General features: G+C 42.5%; 3 protein-coding genes and 1 non-coding gene across 4 annotated transcripts; 3 read left to right on the forward strand and 1 right to left on the reverse strand.

Moving 5' to 3' along the window:
• Positions 1–256: 256 nt before the first annotated feature.
• Positions 257–9727, forward strand: LOC119654319 (protein unc-119 homolog). The gene is made up of 3 exons (XM_038059645.1): positions 257–956; positions 7329–7501; positions 7584–9727. The coding sequence occupies exons 1-3, from the start codon at positions 577–579 to the stop codon at positions 7700–7702; spliced, it is 672 nt and encodes a 223-aa protein (XP_037915573.1). The 5' UTR covers positions 257–576; the 3' UTR covers positions 7703–9727.
• Positions 9728–13850: 4123 nt separating this feature from the next.
• On the reverse strand, positions 13851–15274 carry LOC119655390 (protein ABHD11). The gene is made up of 5 exons (XM_038061262.1): positions 14924–15274; positions 14678–14851; positions 14394–14623; positions 14196–14333; positions 13851–14142 (listed from the first exon to the last, which is right to left on the reverse strand). The coding sequence occupies exons 1-5, from the start codon at positions 15176–15178 to the stop codon at positions 14007–14009; spliced, it is 933 nt and encodes a 310-aa protein (XP_037917190.1). The 5' UTR covers positions 15179–15274; the 3' UTR covers positions 13851–14006.
• A 49-nt stretch (positions 15275–15323) lies between these two features.
• On the forward strand, positions 15324–16751 carry LOC119655389 (snRNA-activating protein complex subunit 3). Its single transcript, XM_038061260.1, has one exon. It carries the CDS (start codon positions 15377–15379, stop codon positions 16568–16570), a length of 1194 nt encoding a protein of 397 aa, XP_037917188.1. The 5' UTR covers positions 15324–15376; the 3' UTR covers positions 16571–16751.
• Trnan-guu lies at positions 16614–16687 on the forward strand. Its single transcript has one exon. It is a non-coding gene; the product is annotated as a tRNA-Asn (tRNA).
• Positions 16752–21645: the final 4894 nt, after the last annotated feature.

Consider the following 21645-nt stretch of genomic DNA (forward strand, 5'->3'; position numbering starts at 1 on the left):
CGTGGAGACATTTTGATGGCTTTTCTGTCGTGCGTATGGCAATACTGTTTACGATTTCATTCAAGGATACGACATTGCTTTCTGTCTGAAATTCAATGAAATCATGATTTATAATATTATTACTTGTACAAGGTGGGAATGCTTACGTTCTAAATTTATTTTTCGCAAACATAAAATCATTCAGTCGAAATCTCTCCCCTTGTGAGGAATTACTTGAATAAGTTCTTTACCCAACCCTACTTACTATACAAAACAAACAGAAACTGAAAATTCTTTTTGTCCTTTGACATTTGTCTTGTCATCGGAACTGTGAGGGGAGGTGGATTTTTCCTGCCTAAGGACGTCCTTTTTCCTTTCAACCACAGGTAGCATATTCAGTGCAATCTGCTTTCCTTCCTGAAAACAAAAAACGAATTTTCCAATTCTAATGGAATCGTGAATACAACTCGGATTACAACTGTGTATGGCTAGCTACAAGTGAGCCACTCAAAGAATCGATTACCCCCGTCACCCAGTGTCAATTGTGAGGTCCTTTTTCAGCTAGAATCGGTTTAAAAAAAATTATACGAAAGGAAAATGAGTGTAATCGGGAAGAAAATAAATCCAATACAATCCGGCCAGGGACCGTTGGACACGTCTGCATCGCCCGAATGCATCATAACGCCAGACGATGTTCTGCGACTCAATAAAATCACAGATGATTACTTATGCACGCCGGACGCGAATATTTATGATATTGATTTTACCCGATTCAAAATTCGTGACCTAGAAAGTGGCGCCGTACTATTTGAGATTGCCAAGCCGCCGAGTGAACAGTATCCGGAAAATTCGGTGGAGGAAGCGACTCTGGCAACGGAAGAGCTCACCCTGGACGAACCAACTGATCCGAACGCGGGACGCTACGTGCGATATCAATTCACCCCACAATTTTTGAAGCTGAAAACTGTTGGAGCGACGTAAGTAAACAATGATTACTTGGCAGGTTTCCATCTTCCTAGACATTCCAGGTGGGAGTTCAGTTGTATTTTTTTCCAAAATAATCACTCATTTAGGCCGAAGAGAAGTTGAAATAAATATGAACATTTAAAAGTTCTAAGTATAATCTTGCGGTTTTCCAGCCATTAAATTATTTGAAATAATAATGAAGGGAGCAAATAGTTCCCGAAATATCGGTATATGCAAGGATAATATATTATACTAGCGAAAAGCAATAGCAAATCTTAACTATTTCATTTAACAGTTATTAACCCGGCTACACGATCAATCTCGTATTAGGCAGAATGCCGCCAAATTGATCGTGTGCACGTTATGACTGACCTGTCAGAAGGACGAACATTTTGTTGGCTTTTGAATATCATCACCCACTCCCTTCGAGCCACTAAAGCCCTCATTAACAAAACCTCAGTCAATTACCTGGCTGCTTGTGGCCACCATGAAATGAGGAAAATTGCGCAATCTCTGGGCGCTTGGGCATAGCGGGAATTCTTACAACGAAATGGTGGATGATACTGCCAAACAAGCAAGAACGACCGGCACCCTGACTCGCCCTCCTTATGCTTTTTCTGAGTCTGGCAACTAACACGTAACACCATTCGTTCGAGGATTTAGAACTCACTTTCTTAGATAAAGGTCTGTTTTTTTCTCGTGTCTGCCCTAACATTCCCATCAAGCCATGGTTTGCCGGGTGACGTCAAGACCCTAAACAGAATAGACTCAAATTTTCCTTATTGAAAGCCCTCTTGGTCAAGATCGGCGTGGTTCCCTCGCCAGTCTGTGATAGCTGCGTTGCGGATGAGACGAATTATCACATTACCTTTCAATGCAAAAAGTTCTATCGGCATAAGACCAACCTCAGTTGGATTACCGTGGTCTCCTCACCTCAGATGATAGATCCTTCTGGATAAACCTGGCCAGTTCTATAAAATACGCTGCAATCAGACTCTAGCTTCGTTCTTCCTTTCATCTTCTATATCTAACCTAACCCCGCCGTTTTTCTTTTTTTGCTATTCTGTTTACACTAAAATAACCACTCAATTTTTTCACTAATATAACCACACACCACAGTCACACAACTCGTGCCTTTGTTGTATCTTTCTTTTTTTACGGCTGTAATAGATCCACCCAATCTCCATTCGTCACTGCGTCTTTTAAGATAAACATTTGTACGAAGCACATAAATATCGAAAACGTTGGCATCATAGGCAAAAGCCATTCTGTTGTTGTCGGGAGTCACCGTAAGCTGAATCGGTGCGACACAGCATTGCATCAATAGCCGAACAAACAAAATGAACGACTATTTTTAAATAAAATCTGTCAAACTACGAAAAGTGAATTAACTGACCCTGCTGCCAGAGCGTGCAATTTCAATTTTTTATGGATGCAGAAATCGGTAACACCTGAGTGGAGAATCATCCGTGTAGTCCCCAAAAAGAAACGAAAATTTCACGGACATCCGCCATTTCAGACCAATATCCCTAATCAAAGTTTTTGCAAAACACTCAATGCAAGGATTAACTATCGGCTTTACAATTTCTTACAAGATTTTGAATGTTTGCCAAACTGAAGCACTAGTCCAACGTCGCATCTTCGACCCCATTACCGCAAGGTGCTATTCGTTGTCTTTAGTCGGCCAACACACAAAATCATAGAGGGCGACAGGGCGAACGACACTGCGGTAGATTTTAGATTTGAAACGTTCGTTGATAAGTCGCTTACAAAGAACACCAGTTGTGAAACGCTAATGCGTGAAACAATTCCACAACTAAGTTTCCTATTGGATAGCTGATAGCATTGAGCATCAGTTTCGGGCTTATCTCTGCCATTGACAGTGATTCTGCCCATTTCATGGGGATCGGTCGTCAAATATTCAATTTATTCAGATTCAATTTAAGACCATGTTGCATGAGGCGATAGGAAAACATCATCTGCATAAAGCAGTGTATAAGGCGCACCACCAACACCAAGGCATGCCATCTTCGCAATTACGGGTGAACCTCCCCCAAACACCGAAGAATGATTCTCACTGAAAAGAAATCATTAAATTAGATACCTTCAACAGGAAAGTTTTTGAGATTAACTATCCCAACCTCGCAGCTTAGAACGGTTTGGAAACATCTTTCATCAGATCAAATTCGATCGAGCAACAACCAAGTCCACCAAAATCCAAACCACATTAGAACACAGCACTTCTCGGCCCCAAATTGCACCACAATATTGCCGACTTAATGAATCCATCTTCTATTTGCTTGGAATTGCGGCACACTCGGTGGATATCTGGGGTGTGTGTGTATGTTTGAGGTGGGAGAGAGGCAAAGCCTCTGAGCACTCAGAACCTAGTGGTCCATTGTACTCGATTTCTCCGTCCCCGTCCCCGGAATATCCCGGATTCGTTTATGTATCGCAGGATTTCCGTTAGTGGATGTGATGCTACCCGCTGCAGTTACATCAGCACTAAAAATCGAATACAAGAACATTACCGATATTGAGAAGAAATAATATTGATGACAGGATGCAACCCTGGCAGACTCCGCTTCGGACCTCAAAATCCTCCGAGATTTTACCTCAGTGCAGCACATGACATTTTGCGCCATTATATGTTGTTCTGATAATAGCTATCAGTTTCTCCGGAATGTCCCTCCTATGTAAAATACTCCAGATACATTCCCTGTTCACGCTATCGAAACTTTTCTTGAAGTCGATGAAGAGTAGGTGCAGCAATCTAAATTCTGCGCACTGTTTCAAAACGATCCGTATGGTATTGATGTGGTCAATGAAAGAGGATCCCGAGCGGAAATCAGTCTGCTCTCTGTCGATCAAGCTTTCGAGGTGTTCCTTGATGCATTCCAGAATTTTTTTAGCTATTATCTTTGCAAAGGCGAGGAGCACGCAGATACCCCTCCAATTGTCACACTCAAAACGGGTTTCTTCCTTTGGGATCTAGACGATCATCCCCCTCTACCACTCTGGGAAAAGTCTCAGACTCCCAAGATTTCCGTACGAGTGAAAACAGCAGATCAACAGTAACTGCAAGCGCAGCGATAAATAACTCTGCGGGCAAATCGCCAAGCCCAGCGACTTTACTCCGTTTGATTGCATTGATGACCGAAATGATTTCTCTTCTGTTTGGAGGAATAGTCCGTATCCGCATGTTACGGTGACTAGCCATTTACTCATAAGAGGAGGAACGGTTAAGAACCCTGGTGAAGTTTTCTTCCCACCTCTTCAGTTATTCATCATCGTTGATGAGAAGTCGACCGTTAATGTCATTCACAGGACCATCGAAAGATTTGCGACCGCATGCAAGCTCCATCGTGATGCAGTGTACAGTTCTGAAATCATTGCGTTCTGTGGCATCTTCCACTTCCCTGACCAGCGCAATAGCAAATTCTCTTTGCTGAACTTCTCGGGATTTCGCTCGGTATCGGAGTTCGAACGTATCACGCTCAACGTCACTTGAAACGGTTAGTAAAGCCTTCAACCCCTTACGTTCATCGATTCGCTTCCACGATTCCGCAGTCAGCCAGATCTTATGACGCCCTTTCGGGACGTGGCCGACGACCTTTGCAACATTCGAGAAAAGAGCATTTTTTTGGGGGGTTACTCAGTAGGTCGGACGTTCAATCAGCGAGATAGCGCTCCCATTGTCGAGCCCCCCAGCCCTGCGGGAAATGTCGGACACAACGCGCAAGCGAAAGTAAGCGACCACCAAATGGTGATCCCTTTCGAGGCCGATGTTAGCGCCTTTCTTGTTACGCACAACCATAAGACAAGTCCTCAATCTATTGCTGGTCGTGAAGTGGTCAATATGATTGCTCGTACGGCGTCACCCAACTGACCTTATGACAGATTATGTGCTCGAACAGTGTGCTACCGATGACGAAGTGGTGGAAGTTGAAGTTGTTATGGTCGCCAAGACTATGCTTCCCCACTCCGAGCAAGGTCAGATCCTATGTTGGTATTCAGATCACCCATCACGCAATGTCACTTTTAGGAGGCTTCCCCTGAAGCGCGTTTATTTGCTGATAAAAAGCATCCTTCTGCACTACATCGGATGTCTCCGTTGGCATTGTGTAGCATTGTGATCCTCCTTAAACTGGTCCGAAATTTAGCAGTTAGAAGCCTGTCAGAAACCATCTCTCAGGTCAATCTTGTTGATTTTAAGTAGAGCCTTGAGAGAGCAGAGCCGGTTTGAAGATCGTGGCTTGCAACGAATCTTTAGTTTGGTAGCTGTTCTTAAAGAGTTTATACTTCCATATCTCAGACAAAATAAACGATCATGCTCTGTTTTGGTATTAATTTTGCTTCCAGGTATTCGTTAAATATCATTGTTATTTCGAGACAAAACGAACCCTTCACTGAAGGTTTTTTAGGGCGGTATTGATCTGTCAAATTTTAGATCGGATTCAGTAGTAGTCTGAAGCTATATCGAAGGTAATTAACCTACTTCGAATACAGCTGCAATCAGTCTGCCCATATTGTGGCTCTATTCTTGTTGTAGATCTCTTCTTTCCTACTTTTTAGAATATAGGACATCCACACAAGCTCAGTTTTCGATAAATTTACGGAAGAGGGGCAGTACAAAGACGAACAGAAACATGCAAGGCGACCGGATTTCAAACCTCCACCCGTCGTCTATTTTCCTGGTTTAACGGAATTATAATATGTTTGGATTCCTACTTCATATAGAGGAATATTTCGATTTTTCATGATTTGTAAGCAACAGCTCTGTCTACTGGGAAAACTTCCTCGTTTCGGTCTTAATTCGAGGCTAATTTGGTTAATTTACGACTTCGTTGAAAACTCCCTACTTTATTCGTCCATTTAAACGGATCATATACTTGATAAATTATACTTTCGCCTGTTTTCTTACCTTGTTTTCGCAACTCTATTGTATCTAATTCTATAAAACGCAGTCTGGGATAGAGTACCTTTAAATTGGGGGATATGAAACTGCAGAGAGTGAGATAGATTATGGTAAGAGGGTTTTGTTTTGGGATGAGCTTGTCCAGAGCCCACCATCTACTTGATGGCGGGCTGCACATATTTGAGAAGCAACTTACTTCTGCTATTTAGTGCGCGGACTACTCTTTCGTGGGCAAGCGCCGAGTACTTTTAAAAACCGCATAGCCAATATTATAAATTTTTGTAAGAGGGTTTACAGAAAATTATTAGCTGGGGAGCACAGTACGAAGTCTGATCAAAAAATTCCAGGATTTGCTCAATAATTCTTTATTACCAATATGTTGTCAATTGTTCTAGTTTATCTCCTTCAAAATACTCCCCTTGAGAGCGAATAAACTTCTCCCACCTGTGTTTCCATTCTTCCATGGAGCTAAAAAGCACCGTTTCATGGATGCTGTTCAGTTGTTCCAACGTTTTTTGCTTGATCTCTTCTATCGTCTGAAATCACTGTCCTTTCATTGGGTACTTGAGTTTTGGGAACAGCCCAATATTCGTCACATGTAATGATGATTTCCAAGAAGTTTCACCTAGCATTGACCATTTCCAAGAGCTCCTGACAAACCGCCAGGCGATGAGCTTTTTGGTCCTCTGTCGTTATTTGTGTAATGAACTTGGCTGCAATTCTTCTCATCTCCAATTTTTGGATCAAAATATCCTGACATAACCCAAATAAGATGTCGCACCCCTCTGCATCTTTTGAATCATCAAACGACGACTTGAAGGCACAAGGGCATTTACTTTGGCCACTTGAAATTCGTTAATCGAGGTTGAAGGCGTTCCTGAACGATAGTCATCTTCCGTTGATGTTCTGCCTTCCTGGAAAGATTCAAACCACTCGTCATACCATGAATGACTCATCACTTCATCACCAAAGGCTTCCTGCAGCATTTGAAAAGTTTCCGTGGACCACTCGCCCAATTTAACGCAAAATTTCACACAAAAACACTGTTCCTCCTTCACATCCATTATAAAAAAATGCGGAATGCGAAAAACAGATTTCACTGAAAGAGCTGAACAATCGGTTTGGAGAAGGTTAAAGCAACAAAACAAAATGGAGATTACTTAGAATGGTTCCCACTAAAAAAATGAACGGCGAACGAGATCTCAACGTTAACGTGAAGGCCCGCAATTTGAAAATTCCTGATCAGACCTCGTACATCGTCAAAATTTGTCCCTCACAGATATTGGTATTTCTTGACGTGTTTGATTTTCTTCCATGATCTTCCGAACATTTTCATCCTTGCTTATCCGAATATAACTCTTCAATCTGCAATAAAACATTTTCATTTTCATAATTAATTAAGGAGATCACAGCACGTATTATATTGACTTTACGTTCATAACTAACCTTTCGTGTTTTTCCTTAGTGTCGAGTTCACGGTCGGTACTAAACCAGTTAATCGTTTTCGTATGATCGAACGTCACTTCTTTCGTGATCGTCTACTTAAAACATTCGATTTTGAATTTGGCTACTGCATTCCTTATTCAAAAAATACATGCGAGCACATCTACGAATTTCCAAACCTACCACCAGATCTAAGTAAGTTATTTCCACTTATTTGACTTGTAATCTCCTGAATTGAATGTTTATTGGTACTAAAATGTATATTGAATCTTTACAGTTACTGAAATGATAGCAAACCCATTTGAGACGCGCTCTGATAGCTTCTATTTCGTCGAAGATCGCCTAGTGATGCATAATAAAGCCGATTATGCATATGACGGAGGCCTGATTCATTAAAATCAATTGGGGAGATCATAGAGTAGAAGTGTCGGACGAGAATGTAACAACTCAAACTCAATATCGGAAAGAATTTTTCGATTGATTGAGTTAGGTTCAAATCAAACACAAACCCTCATCGATGAGATACTAAAATAATAAAATGATGAATGATGACTACTAATTACAGGAAGACAAGAAATTTATTTTTAAAATGAAAGCAAAAATAAATGAAAATCACCTTTCTTGCCTTATTGTATCGATCTGATTTTCAAAGTTGTATTCACTCATTCTTATTTTAGATGTTACTGCAATTGTCATGAATATTTTTAATCATTTTTTATTGTGAAGATGTACTTGCGTGGCAACGTGTATTTTACGAAAACACAACATAGACGGCACATTCCAGTTAATATTTTATACATTCGTTTTCTATTCGCTTCAGTATTAATATTTTTACCTTTTTATCTTTCTATTTATTTTGCTATTTACTGAGTCGAATCGAGTCGTTGTATTTTAGTTACAAAGAGTACGGTTCGGATAGAAGTTAGTCACAAATCATGACAAGAAAAGTAAATCGAAAATATTAAGTAAGAAACTGCTGTCAAGTTCCATCCAATTACTGTACGTAATACATTCTTTAGCAACTAAGATAAAATATCTTACAATTTTTTATATTCAAAATAAATGTCTAGTCAAAATAAAAGTAAACTACGATTGGATAGAAAACTTTGTAATTGATGATATGCAATCGCTTCCCCGAAGCGATTACTCAGAACACAAGGGGATATCCTGTATTGAAATTGTAATGTGCATATCGCCTAAATATGGAAGCAAATCAAGAAATTTAAAGCTAGCATATATGTAATTGTTACAAATTGAACATTCTAATGCATAAAAGTAACTAAAGCTTTGACGTTTATATGTCATTTGATTTTTCAATCTGAGATCAGATCTGATCAAATTTTGCGCATTTATTACCTACCAAGGTTGCACAAAACCTAATCCCACCTAGGACACAGTGGTAGATATTACTGGACGACCTTGCATTTTGATCGGATCAACAGATTTCAGTTTTAAATATTTTAAATGCTTTCTATCATTCCAGTCTAGGCGTCTCTTGTTTAACAAATTTGTGACTAACTCTTCGTCTTAGTCATTATTTTAACATTACACTTTTGACGTAGTCAAAGTCTCACTATTTTGCACTATTAGTGCTCGTGTGTAACTGTTCTTTAAAAGAAAACAAATTTTATCGTTATATCTATATTTTTCCCAAATACAAAATGCTGCGACAATGGGAGTTTCTTTTATATTTATCAAACAATTTTGAATATAATTTCAAATAGTAAATACTAAAAAAAAACCAAAAGAAATAAGAAGAAATCTTAATAATTGTTAGGCGTAGCACATTTGTTTGCATAAGATTTGTTAAATGTATTTATTTGAAATATTTAAAGAAAATATAATGCAAAAATGAATTGATTTTTGTGAAGCTAAGAGGACCGCATGTAGCTTAAAATGACTAAGAAATGCAGAGATGAAATGAAGAAAAAATTACTGGTAAACTAAGAAACTTAGATATACAGACCATCTCCTTCATTTTCTCCTATAAGACTATTTTTTGTAAGCGTCCTAAATCATCAAATATACGACGAAATAACTGACCATTAACATCTTGTCAGGTTACTATAATTTATGTGTGAAAAGAAAAATTTTCTCAAAAGAAATTTGAATAATTTCAATGCAAAAAGCACATGACATAGCAACACCCAGTTTTTATCTGCAGAATTTATATTTTTGAAATGTTCTAAGTCGAAAATCTAAATCAATTGCAATAAACAATGATTGCATAAATAAAAACATTCGTTTGTTTGTCGGCATTTATTTTTTACTTATAGTGAAACTGAAATGTTTAGGTTTTGAAATTCAAGAAATATACATCAAATGTGAAATGTGCTATTTATTAAAAATAAAACAAATTGTGACAATGTTTGAACGTTAGGCACCAAATAAATGTTATAGAAATGCGTTTTCCGCCCTAAATATTTTGTGTTTCATTCGTAATAGTAAATGAGGAACGTAGACATAGTTGGTGTGATCAATAAGTACTGCGTGTATAAAAAAATAATTTATTGCTCATACTATTATGGTCTCTCTGCAGCCCCCATGCGAACATAGCGGTGTGGCGCGGCGCAGGGTCCTAGTGGAGCTTCCATAAACTGGGGAAGTTTGGATCTATCTATTTGATTTGTTTTCGCAAATGACACAGCACGATTTTCGCAGGAGGTAAAGATTCCTTGATCAAAAAAGACCACACGCATGGCTTTCACTTTGGAATTGCTCATTTGGCCCTTTTTCGAACGAGTAGAGCCGATTGTATGACATTCCGAACACCAGGTTTCCTTTTCGCAAATAATTTCGCGCAGGTTGCGCGTTCGTGGAGGTGGTTCAATAAACCCTCTGATGTTAAATCTTCGTATATAGGCTTCAAAATAGCTTGCACCTCATTATCTACTGAAGGAGGAATTTGTCAGTGTCCCAACTGCTTCAGTTTCACGCCAGTTGCACCACGACTTCTCACCGGCTGGGCAGTATGAGTGTTGTGAGTTTTCACCAGTGCTAATTTTATGGTCCCTTCATTTTTTTGGACGTGAAGTTCGCTTTTGAGCAAGTCTAATATCTTTATAATAATAAAGCCGGTTCCAAGCCCGGTCGCGAAAGGAGGATAGATGGATAGTTTCAGTCTGAATGGCTGTGCGCCACCGCAGTGTCTCAGGGGGTAGGTGAAGAAAATGCAGGAACTTTGCAGTCTTGCAGATTACTTACTGAGGAAGCTATCCCCACACCTGGCAGTTAGGTATAAAATGCAAATCCATCTATGAGAAGAAGAAGGAATTTAAGGTCCGGTACAGATAACCGGCGGGAGTCGTCTGACTTGGTGACTGGGCCGGGCTTTCGTAATGGACACCACGGCGTCGAAACCGCTAATCGTGGGGCGATTCGACGTCTAGGCGCCACGACGACCAGGAGTATTTCTCCGCCTGCTGCAGCTATTTCGTCACAATCTGTGGCGACCACTTCAACAGGTTCGCGTAGGCAGCGGATGAAATGGACTGAAGATATGAACCTCTTCATCATCTGCTGCTAAATTACGGCGATGGCGGGTACAATATCTTACCGTCCCTTGTTGCACCAGATATTCGTCGAGCGTTTCCCGCAATTCGTGCACGTGACTGTGCAGCTAGTCGCAGACCAGTACCGCTTTATTACTCGCAGCGACACAATCCCGGCCACCATTACAGAGCGTGTTCGACTTGAGGTCATCGGAGAAACTGGGGAGTCGATGGGGGCAGAGGCAACGGCATCCACAACACCACGCAGCACTGCTGGCAACAGTTTCAGTACTCGCCGAAGCACTCTTCTCCACCGTCCAGCTGAGGTTCGGGACGAATTCCAAAGAACGTGTATAGAATTCTCGGATATGGATCCTTTGCATAGACCAGGTATTCCCAGGCTCTATGTATCTCCAGCAACTCCGAGAATTCTATCTCAAATCAATGATGAGATTGCATTTTGACTGTGTGCTGATATGTCGCTGCTGCAACTACAATCACTTGTGTATTGTGGTGCAGTTGCGGCTATCAGATTGCACGGTCAGAAGATTCGCTTTCGTGTTATTGGTTTGATTGACAAAAGAGACGGTATGTCGAAAGTTATTCCAGACGTGTCCAGAATGCAACATACGCGAGGAACCAGCGGAGCTTTTTCAGATCTCTCAACGAATCCCAACAGAGCGGCGCCCAGACAATACAGTTCTCGGTGACGGAAGCAAAAGAGTATTGGGGTGGACTTTGGGGGTTACCCGCATGCTGAGCATGCTGAGTGGATCACCGCCGAAGGCACCCGCCATGCCAATACACCTGGCATGAATTTTGCGGATGTTACCGAAGAGGAAGTTCGACGAGCCATAAACAGCTCGAAGAACTGGAGGGGCCCAGGTCTGGATCGGGTGCAGAATTTCTGGTATAAGAAATTTACCAGCGTACACAGTCGGTTGGCACGCAGTATAAATGAGGTCATGAGTCGGCCGGAGGAATTTGCACCTTTCCTCACTGCGAGGATTACCTACCTTATCCCTAAGAAGGACAGGGTGCAGGACCCCGCAGACACAAGACCGATCACTTGCTTACCAACCCTCTACAAATTCATCATGTCCATTATTAGTGGAAGGATCAATGCGCACCTCGAGACCAACAACATTCTAATACCTCAGAGCCCATCCGTATACAGAGGGGCATCTTCCAGGAGGATTCATTGAGTCCTCTTTGGTTTTGTATGGCACTAAACCCCCTTTCATGGCTACTGAATGATGCTAGAGGGCATGGTTTTGCAATAAAATATGGCCTACGTGCTAAGTGCGAACTGACACACTTGATGTACCTAGATGACATCAAGCTGTATGCTGGTACTGACAACCATCTTAGAAGTCTGTTGCGAATAATAGACATGTTCAGCCGTGATATTCGGATGGAGTTTGGATTAGACAAATGTCGAATCCAAGCCATCCGCAAAGGTCATCACGAGCCGCATGCCGGACATAGCATTGGTGACCTCCGCATCGAAGCTATGACCGAGACAGACTTCTACAAGTACCTAGGAATTCTGCAAGGAACCCATGCTCGAGTTGGTGATCTGAAGGAAGGTCTGCGACATGTAAAGCTCTCGGGGAAGAATAAAATAAGCGCGTTGAATGTATTCGCTATCCCTTCAATGGCTTATGCATTCGGAATATTGCCGTGGACGAAGACCGATCTGGAAAACGTCCAGCGGCGGATACGGACAACTATGTTGAAATTCCGAATGCATCATCCAAAGTTTGCCGTGAAGCGGATGAACATGCCGCGTGACATCGGAGGTAGGGGCGTGGTTGACGTGGCGGTACAACATCATCGCCAAGTCGACTCGCTGCGCGCTTATTTTTACAGCAAAGAGCAGAGGAGTCCCTTGCGTGCGGCTGTCTGTAAGGCAGACTGTGGACTGACTCCATTTAACTTGAAGGATAGATCTTTCAATCCTCTGAGTGGGATGAAGTCGGACCAAGAGCGGATCGATGAATGGAAGTCGAAGGCAATGCACGGTAAACACGTGAATTGTCTTTAGCAGCCATTTGTCGATTTGCATTTCTCGAACAGATGGCTGTGTGCTGTGGAGCTCTTTGCTGAGACCGAGGGGTTCATGTGTGCCATTCAGGACGGCATGATTGCCACCCGAGCTTATAAAAAGCTCATCATGAAAGAACGGGTGGAGGACGATCAGTGCAGAAAAAAGAAAGAAATTTGGCGTCTCGAGCGGGTGGTTGTAGTTCCCATAATATTGTCAGCTACAGGTACTGTACCTAAATCCCTCACGGCTTTCCTTGATGTCCTGGAATTTTCGAACAGTCTGGTTCAAACCATGCAGAAGTATACCATTCTGAATACGTGCTCGATGTTGCGGGGAGTTCTCGACGGATTCTCCTATTAACCTACCACTGGCCACCACCACCAGCGCCCAGCGCGCAGTATTTAAGTAGGTAGGATCGTCCGAGCCTAAACGCTTGGCACTTAGTGCTAGTATTAGGTAAAATCCGGGATCTGCCGAGATTGTGATAACTCGGAAAAAATAATAATAATCGTTGGCGCAACAATCCATATTGGATCAGGGCCTTGAGGTGAGTTAGAACACTTCATTCAAGACTATAATGGTACACTACAGGATTACAGTATCCTGTAGGAGGGAATATGGTCTAAATTGCGCTAGTATCTTTATAAGGCATTTTTAACGATATTACAGCTCCAAATTTCGAGCGCAAAACAGGTATACTGACTCTACAAGTCGCGTGTCTTAGATGAAATATTGTCGATAAAAAAAAAGCATTGTTTGTTGAAAAATGTGGGTGTGGTTCACGTCCCCTTAAGCAAGAACATACAATAAGAAAATAGGCTACAATATGGAGCCAAAAAATCTCGATCCTATACAACTTACGTACCCATCCATCAATCCTAAAGTTCTAACAGGGACCATTGCCTGGTTTTTTAATGAAGGCCAATCACCTTTGGCTTGACGCTGCAAAACAGTCCTTAGACGTAAAGCCCCCATAGAATATCATACAAAATAAAAGGCATAGTTATCATAATAAATTCGATAATTTAATATTTCTATTGTTAATAAGCACCTCCTAGCATATAATCTTTATGATTTGGGAAAAAATTTGCTACACTATATCTACATTTTCCTTCATTACAACGGAAGCTCTCTTTAAAAATAATGAGATCTATCCCAGTCACTTCGTATTGATAAAATCCAATACTAACGATATAAATTCGGCTGGTTTTTCCAGTTGAACTAAATGGCCGGTATCAAGCCACACCAGTTGGGCATTAGGAAATAAAGCCTTGATCGCAGGCAAATGATTTTCACTGCAATTCAAAAATTGTACTCTGGCAAAAATTGTTGTTTCAACGACACTTACCTTACGAAATCTGACTTACGACCAGCAATAAATAAAGCGGGGCCTCCATATGTCGCAGAATTTAGTTCATCTAATGGAAATTGAGTGATATTGTCAAAGTATTTTTGTAGTGCAGGTACGTTTGCTACCCAATAGAAGCTGTTGCGAAGACGATTTGTTTTTTAAGGAAACAGCTGTACTGTGCTTAATATAACCTACCCCTTTTCTTCGCTCTTTCTGAGATTCAAAAGTAGAAAATCAATAGTTGCTGCATCAATTCCGGCCTTTTGAAGATGTTCCTTTACCTGGTGCCGACCCTGGCTCATGCTCAAATTTGGAGGAACTTGAATTGTCTGCATCGCCTCGAATATATTTGCCATTCCTGTGAAGCTTCGACCCTCATTTTTTGGTGATATGTCCACTACAACAGCTCTATCGACAAGTTCAGGCTAAAAAGAGGGAATATTAGTTTGGGGCTCGTGTATTTTTCTTAGCATATTCACATATTTTAGCGCCAAATACATCATAGTACGTCCGCCCATGCTATGACCAATGACAATCGCTTTGGGAATATTCATCTCTTTTAAAAAAGCTGCGATATCGGCTGCAAGATGGGAATAAGTGTGTTCGGGACTATGCGGACTATCGCCATGGTTCCGGGCATCAAGTGTTATAATCTGAATGAAATTCACATAGAATTGTTGTTTCAAGTAATATACTAAACAATGATAAACTCGAGAGACAAATACCTGTCGAGGTGGTCGGGATTTAGCCTGAAGTGCTTTAGATATGCTCCGCCAATTTTGCTTTGAACCGAAGAGGCCGTGCATGATAACAACAGGTGGAGTGTCGCTCTCCGGCTCGCCAAACACATTGTAGGACAATTTCACTGTCGACAAGTTCCTAGAACTAGCCAAAAGGCATGTTGGCGGACGAGATTTCACTGCACCTATTAGTTGTCTCGTAATTGATGATGATTTATCACAGAAAAATATCCGAAACATGTTGGGAACCACAATTTGATCGGCAAAAAAGAGATTACAATCAGCCACAAGGCAGCTGCTATGATGATGAGAAAGTCGACTTCAACTGAGAGAAGTTGAACGTGTCATAACCTACCCTTCTTTCAATCCACCCGTCAAACGGGTGATGATCAACAACGGTCAGCTGTTGTGTTTCGCGCGGATTTTACACGCTTAGGAATGGAAAACGTTTATAAGTTCCCGGCAACCGACATAATCAATATTAAAGAATTCTTGGATACGTTCAGAAGTGAAACATTACTTCAAGGGAACCTGCCGCTACCAGCTTGTGATGAGGACATCAAGCGACTGCTCGAAATAGACGACACCGACACGTACCAGAAGTTGCAGGAATCGGTTGACTTGGATGCACATTTAAGTCAGCCGGACGATGTGAGGGTGTTTCCGTTCAAGCCAAAAAATATAAAAAGCCAACTCCGCAAGCCAATCGTGGAAATTCCCAAACAAAGTCTTCACCTCAACACCCTGCGCGAGCTGATTATGTATAAGAAAAAGTTCTACGGCAACCCATTCGGACCCACCGTATTCAATTACGCGCACAACCTGGACCCTTCCGACTGTGGCGAACGAGACCTGAAGCCCTACGAGGATGTCCTCATATCAATTCGAGTCTATCATCCATTTACCTCATACCATGTTGGAATTTATGCTAAGCCGAAGTTCTCGCAGGAGTTCATTGTCCGTGGCCAACAATATCTAACCGAACTACGGGATAAAATCTCATGTGCCTGCAAGCGTCCGCTTTATGATGTCAGTGAGAATCCAGAACGGGATATTCCGCCGCTGGACGTGGACCCAGGATTCTTCTTCATTACCGACACGTTCTACAACGACACACGGAACCCGGCAAATCCCGACTACTCAGATGTGATTATGAAATGGGCAGAGACACGGCCGAGGGGCACTTTCACGTCCAAGTTCAAGACCGCGAAAATGGAGGAGACTAAGTTCCTTGACTTGTTCGTGCGGATTGGTTTCCCGCAGGTCTACCAGCACTTCGGCAACTGTGAGCATCTGCTGACGTTCTCGTGGATCCAACTCATCTCACCGGGCGACTGCCTGTCCAGCAAGCCGTATCCATTATTGAAGTCGGTGAAGGAGACAAGCAAACCGTCGTGCAGTATTTGCGGCGAGCGGGAGTACACATTCGTAGTGCGCGGCAGCAATCGGCACATGCATGACCCGGTGTACATGTGCCGTATTTGCTTTAATTCGTTCCACTACGTGGACGGAGTGAAGCAGGGCAAGTTCCAAGCATATTGTGAGAATCCTGAACCGATGACGGAAGTGTTGGTTGGAATGAGTGAAGATGAGGAGGGAGGTGAAGAGGTGGATGCTGAAGGAGATGAATGAAGCAACTGTTATGTGTGTGAGAAGAGGGGAAGAATTGACAACGGCCTCCGTGGCGCAATCGGCTAGCGCGTTCGGCTGTTAACCGAAAGGTTGGTGGTTCGAGCCCACCCGGGGGCGATCACTTTTTTTTTCTACTGTTGTAAAAACTTTTCATTTACGATCTCAAACTACTGAACTAAAAACAATATAAATTTAATTAAATCCTAAATTTTTGCTTTTAGTTTTAATTTAGGTATAACCAATAGACTGGTACCAACGTCTCGAACATTTTTTCCATTTTCTTTTTCTTCATCTTCGTGACGCTAGAGTTCTTTTTAGGCAATAATTACCTAGACCTCTGTAGTCCCTTTTATTTAACAATGGTGGACTATTTGCGGCGACACTCACGCAGCTCACGGATGCTCTCAAGGTACGTCACGTCACCCTGCATGCAAACATTCGCTGTTGTAATAATTTCCTTGTTTCACAAAAAGTCACTCCACTTCACCAAACTGCGTCCCATCTTGCACCCGGCCTAAGACATTAACTGCTGTGGGAAGGGTAAGGGGAGCAGATTCCTGGCTCTAGTTAGAATTGGGCGACTGCAAAGGAAGTGCCTGAGGGTCTCCCGTCTCCTCTTCCGCAACTTCCCGAGTACATTCTAGCCAGTGGACCTTCTATGACCGGAAATCCAGAAGAAAATGACTTTCAGCGTGCGGCCAGACTGTTCAGCACATCCCTGCACTGCCCACCAACCTAGAAGATGTCACTGCGGGGTACAAAGCGTTAATGGCTAGTTGGCTGTCGGTCAAAGTGATTATGTTACGCTTGGGAGTCGGACCATGCTGCAGCCATCGACAGGCCTCCGGTATCGCCAATTGGAATACATTGGTGAATCGCAGAAGACCATACAACTCGGCTACACTGTTTCTATCCGATGATATGTTATAGACGCAACAACTGTGACCAACTCTGTTATGATGAGAGTAAGGCATTGCATCAACCAACAAAACTCTCCTAACAGGTTCGTCGGTCGTGAACACCGACTGCGCGAGGTAATATATGGAACTGGAGGTAACCCAATTGCTAGCAATTCAACAAGATGAGGGCCGGGGTTTTTGGATCGCAAATATTATCTCCCTGTCAGGACACAGAGATTCTACTCACGTGCCTAGACTTAATAGTCAATAGTCATCATCAACGGCGCAACAACCGGTATCCGGTCTAGGCATGTCTTAATAAGGAACTCTAGACATCCCGGTTTTGCGCCGAGGTCCACCAATTCGATATCCCTAAAAGTTGTCTGGCGTTCTGGTCTACGCCATCGCTCCATCTCAGGCAGGGTCTACCTCGTCTTCTTTTTCTACCATAGACTTTTCGGGTTGGATCATCCTCATCCATACGGATTAGGTGACCCGCCCACCGCAACCTGTTGATCCGAATTTTATCCACAACGAGACGGTCGTTGTATTGCTCCTAGATTTCGTCGTTATGTAGGCTACGGAATCGTCTGTCCTCATGTAAGGAGCCAAAAATTCTTCGGAGGATTCTTCTCTCGAACGCGGCTAAGAGTTCGCAATTTTTCTTGCTAAGAACCCAAATCTCCGAGGAATACATAAGGACTGGCAAGTCATTGTCTTGTACAGTAAGAGCTTTGACCCTGTGGTGAAACGTTTCGAGCGGAACAGTTTTTGTAAGCTGACATAGGCTCTGTTGGCTGCCAACAACCGTGCGGGAATTTCATCGTCATAGCTGTTATCGGTTGTGATTTTCTACTCTAGATATCAACAGTCTCAAAGTTGTAGTCTCCTATCTTTATTCTTCCCATTTGACCAGTGCGGTTTGATTTTATTAGTTGGTTGGTTTTTGGTGCTGACATTAGAACTATATACTTTGTCTTGCCTTCATTGATGTGCAGCCCAAGATCTCGCGATCTGGATGAAGGCAGTTTGCACGTCTCGGGTCGTTTTTCCCATGATGTCGATATCTTCGGCATAGACCAGTATATGGGTGGACTTAAAAAGGATCGTACCCCTCGCATTTACCTCAGCATCACGGATCGCTTTCTCCAGGGCCAGGTTAAAGAGGACGCATGACAGGGCATCCCCTTGGCGTAGACCGTTGTTGATGTCGAATGGTCTTGAGAGTGATCCTACTGCTTTCATCTGGTCTCGCATATTGGTTAGGGTCAGCCTAGTCAGTCTTATCAATTTCGTCGGAGTAACGAATTCTCTCATGGCCGTGTACAGTATTACCCTGGCTACGCTATCATAGGCGGCTTTAAAGTCGATGAGATGATGGTGCAACTGGTGTCCATATTCCAACTGTTTTTCCATTGCTTGCCGCAGAGAAAATCTGATCTGTTGCTGATTTGCCTGGAGTGAAGCTTCTTTGGTATGAGCCAATGATGTTCTGGGCGTATGGGGCTATCCGGCCTAGCAAGATAGAGGAGAATATCTTATAGATGGTACTCAGCAACGTGATATCTCTATAATTGCTGCACTGTGTGATAATAATAATAATAATCGTTGGCGCAACAATCCATGTTGGATCAGGGCCTTGAAGTGTGTTAGAGCACTTCATTCAAGACCATAACGGTACACTAGGAGGCAATGTGGTCAGTATTGCGCTCGCCCGAGATTATTACCCTGATTTGACTCAGGTACTCATTCACAGCTGAGTCGACTGGTGTCCGACGTCAAATCACGATACAAATGTGTATGTGATATCTCCCTTTTTATGTATGAGACAGATAATGCCTCTTTGCCAGTCGTCAGACATTGATTCGCTGTCTCATACCTTGAGCACAAGTTGATGAACCACTTGATGTAATTGGTCGTCTCCATATTTAACCAATTCGCCTGTAATTCCATCGGCTCCTGGCGACTTATGATTTTTAAGCCGATAAATTGCACGGACTGTTTCTTCTATACTTGGTGATGGCAGTATTTGTCCGTCGTCTTCAGTTGGCGGGACCTCTAACTCGCCGATGTTTTGATTGTTCAGTAGTTTATCAAACCCATCGCTCCAAAATGCCTATTCTGTCGGAAATCAGATTTCCCTCTTTGTCTCGGCAGGATGAGCATCGAGGTGTATAAGGCTTCATCCTGCTGACATGCTGGTAAAACTTGCGCGCCTAGTGCGGTTGCTGCCTATACTTTTCTAGTTCACAGACTTGTTGGTTCTCCCAGGCTTCCTTTTTCCGTCTGTGAAGTCACTTCGCTTTTTGAGAATGCAACATTACTCGGTATGCGGCATTCTTCCGTTCCGTAGCTAGCTTACCTTCATCATCAAACCAGCCGTTCTGACTTTGTGGCCGTATCAATAATAACGTTCTTCAGGGGATTGTGAATATCATTTGTTGATGCTTCATCTCTAAGATCTCTGTTGACTGCGGTTATTGCGGCATCCATTTTGGTCTTAGAAGTGTTGCGGAGGGCTGTGTTGTGAATGGCCTCAGAATTCATTCTTACCTGATTGCCAGAGGGAATTGTAGGTGGTGTCGTAATTCAAGGTCGGAACACTATGCCAACGAGATAGTGGTGCGAGTCTATATTGCCCCCCCCCCATATTTTCTGACATTCATCAAGGCTGAGAGGTGGCGGCGTTCAATCAGCACGTGGTAGTTGAAAGTGGTCCCATTTGGAGAGGCCCACGTATGTTTTTAGACCGCTTTCCGCGCAAACCAGGTACTTCCAACAACCATTTCGTGCTACACTGCTAACTGATCATTATCATCATTATCATTGGTATCCCTATGTAAGCTATGGGAGCCGACGTATTGCCTGAATACGGGCTCCGTCCCTTCTTGACTGTTCAAATCTTCAAGTATGATATCATACTTGGGACAGGTTACGAAGGTCCGCTCAACTGCCTAGTAGACGGTATCCTTCTCCGCCTCTGCAGTCTCCTCTGTAAGGGCGTGAACGTTTATGAGGCTTATATTTCTAAACTTGCCTCACAAACGCAGAGTGCATAGCCTTTCGCATATATTTTCAAAGCCGATAACAGCAGGTTTCATTTTTTGGCTGACTGAGAAACCTACTCCGAACACATGGTTTACTGGATGACCACTGTAATATATGGTGTAGAAGCTCTTCTCCAGGAAACCGGTCCCTGTCCATGGTATCTTTTGCAACGATGTTACATCAGCCTTATATTGGGACAGGGTATCGGCTAGCTGCTTAGCAGCATTCGGTCTGTACAGGGAGCGCACATTCCATAAGAATATGCGCATATCGTTAATCCGTTGTCGTTATCGGGTTCGCCGTTTTGAAATCCACGTTTCGCTCTGGGACCTATACTACCCTTTGACCACCGAGCATAGCTTTCGTTAAAATCGGCTTTTTTTGCTGGTCTTCGAGCTCTGAGTCCTAATTCGTTCAACCGTCGCTGCACCGTTCTCACACTAACTGCCACATTTTCCTCTTCCAGCAATTCAGTACGTAATTGAGGAGCTGTTGCAAATCTATCTCTCAAGGATGCTCGCTGTAATGATCGCTTGGCCCGGGGAGTAATCACTTGCTTCCTCCCGCTCTCCTGTTTTCGTCCCAGACTACTATCTCTGGCATACTTTTTTAAAAAAATTTCTACAACAGAACAATTGATTTTTCTCCCTATTTCCCTATTACTATCACCGTGTTCCCGTAAAACCAGATTACAGTCCCTTTCTTCGACATTTAACTTTTTCCTTCCTGACTTTTTTTACACAAAATTAAGGGAGCCCTCTCTCTCTTTCCTTTCAAATCTCCCAGCAAACTGATACAAAATTAAATCTGAATATGACAATCTTTTTATAACACAAATATTTAACTTTAAATCCCAAAAGAGACATCATTAGGCGACACTTAATGTTGTCTAGACGTAAATCAAAAGGTGGAATCATAAAAGTGTTGAGCGCGAACATTTTTTTGTCGGGCACTGTAGAAACCACACCACCCACTAATTTCTGCTTATTGGTAGTCATTAACGCAAAAAGCATAATATCATCATCCCTACCTGCATGTGTACTTTTTTTCTACAATTTGTACTTACATATGTATCTTTGACTTTAACTTTTCTTTTTTAAAAACAGATAAATTTCCCAAAGATTTAGT

Source organism: Hermetia illucens, chromosome 4 (genome assembly GCF_905115235.1).
Source record: "Hermetia illucens chromosome 4, iHerIll2.2.curated.20191125, whole genome shotgun sequence".
Classification (NCBI taxonomy): domain Eukaryota; kingdom Metazoa; phylum Arthropoda; class Insecta; order Diptera; family Stratiomyidae; genus Hermetia; species Hermetia illucens.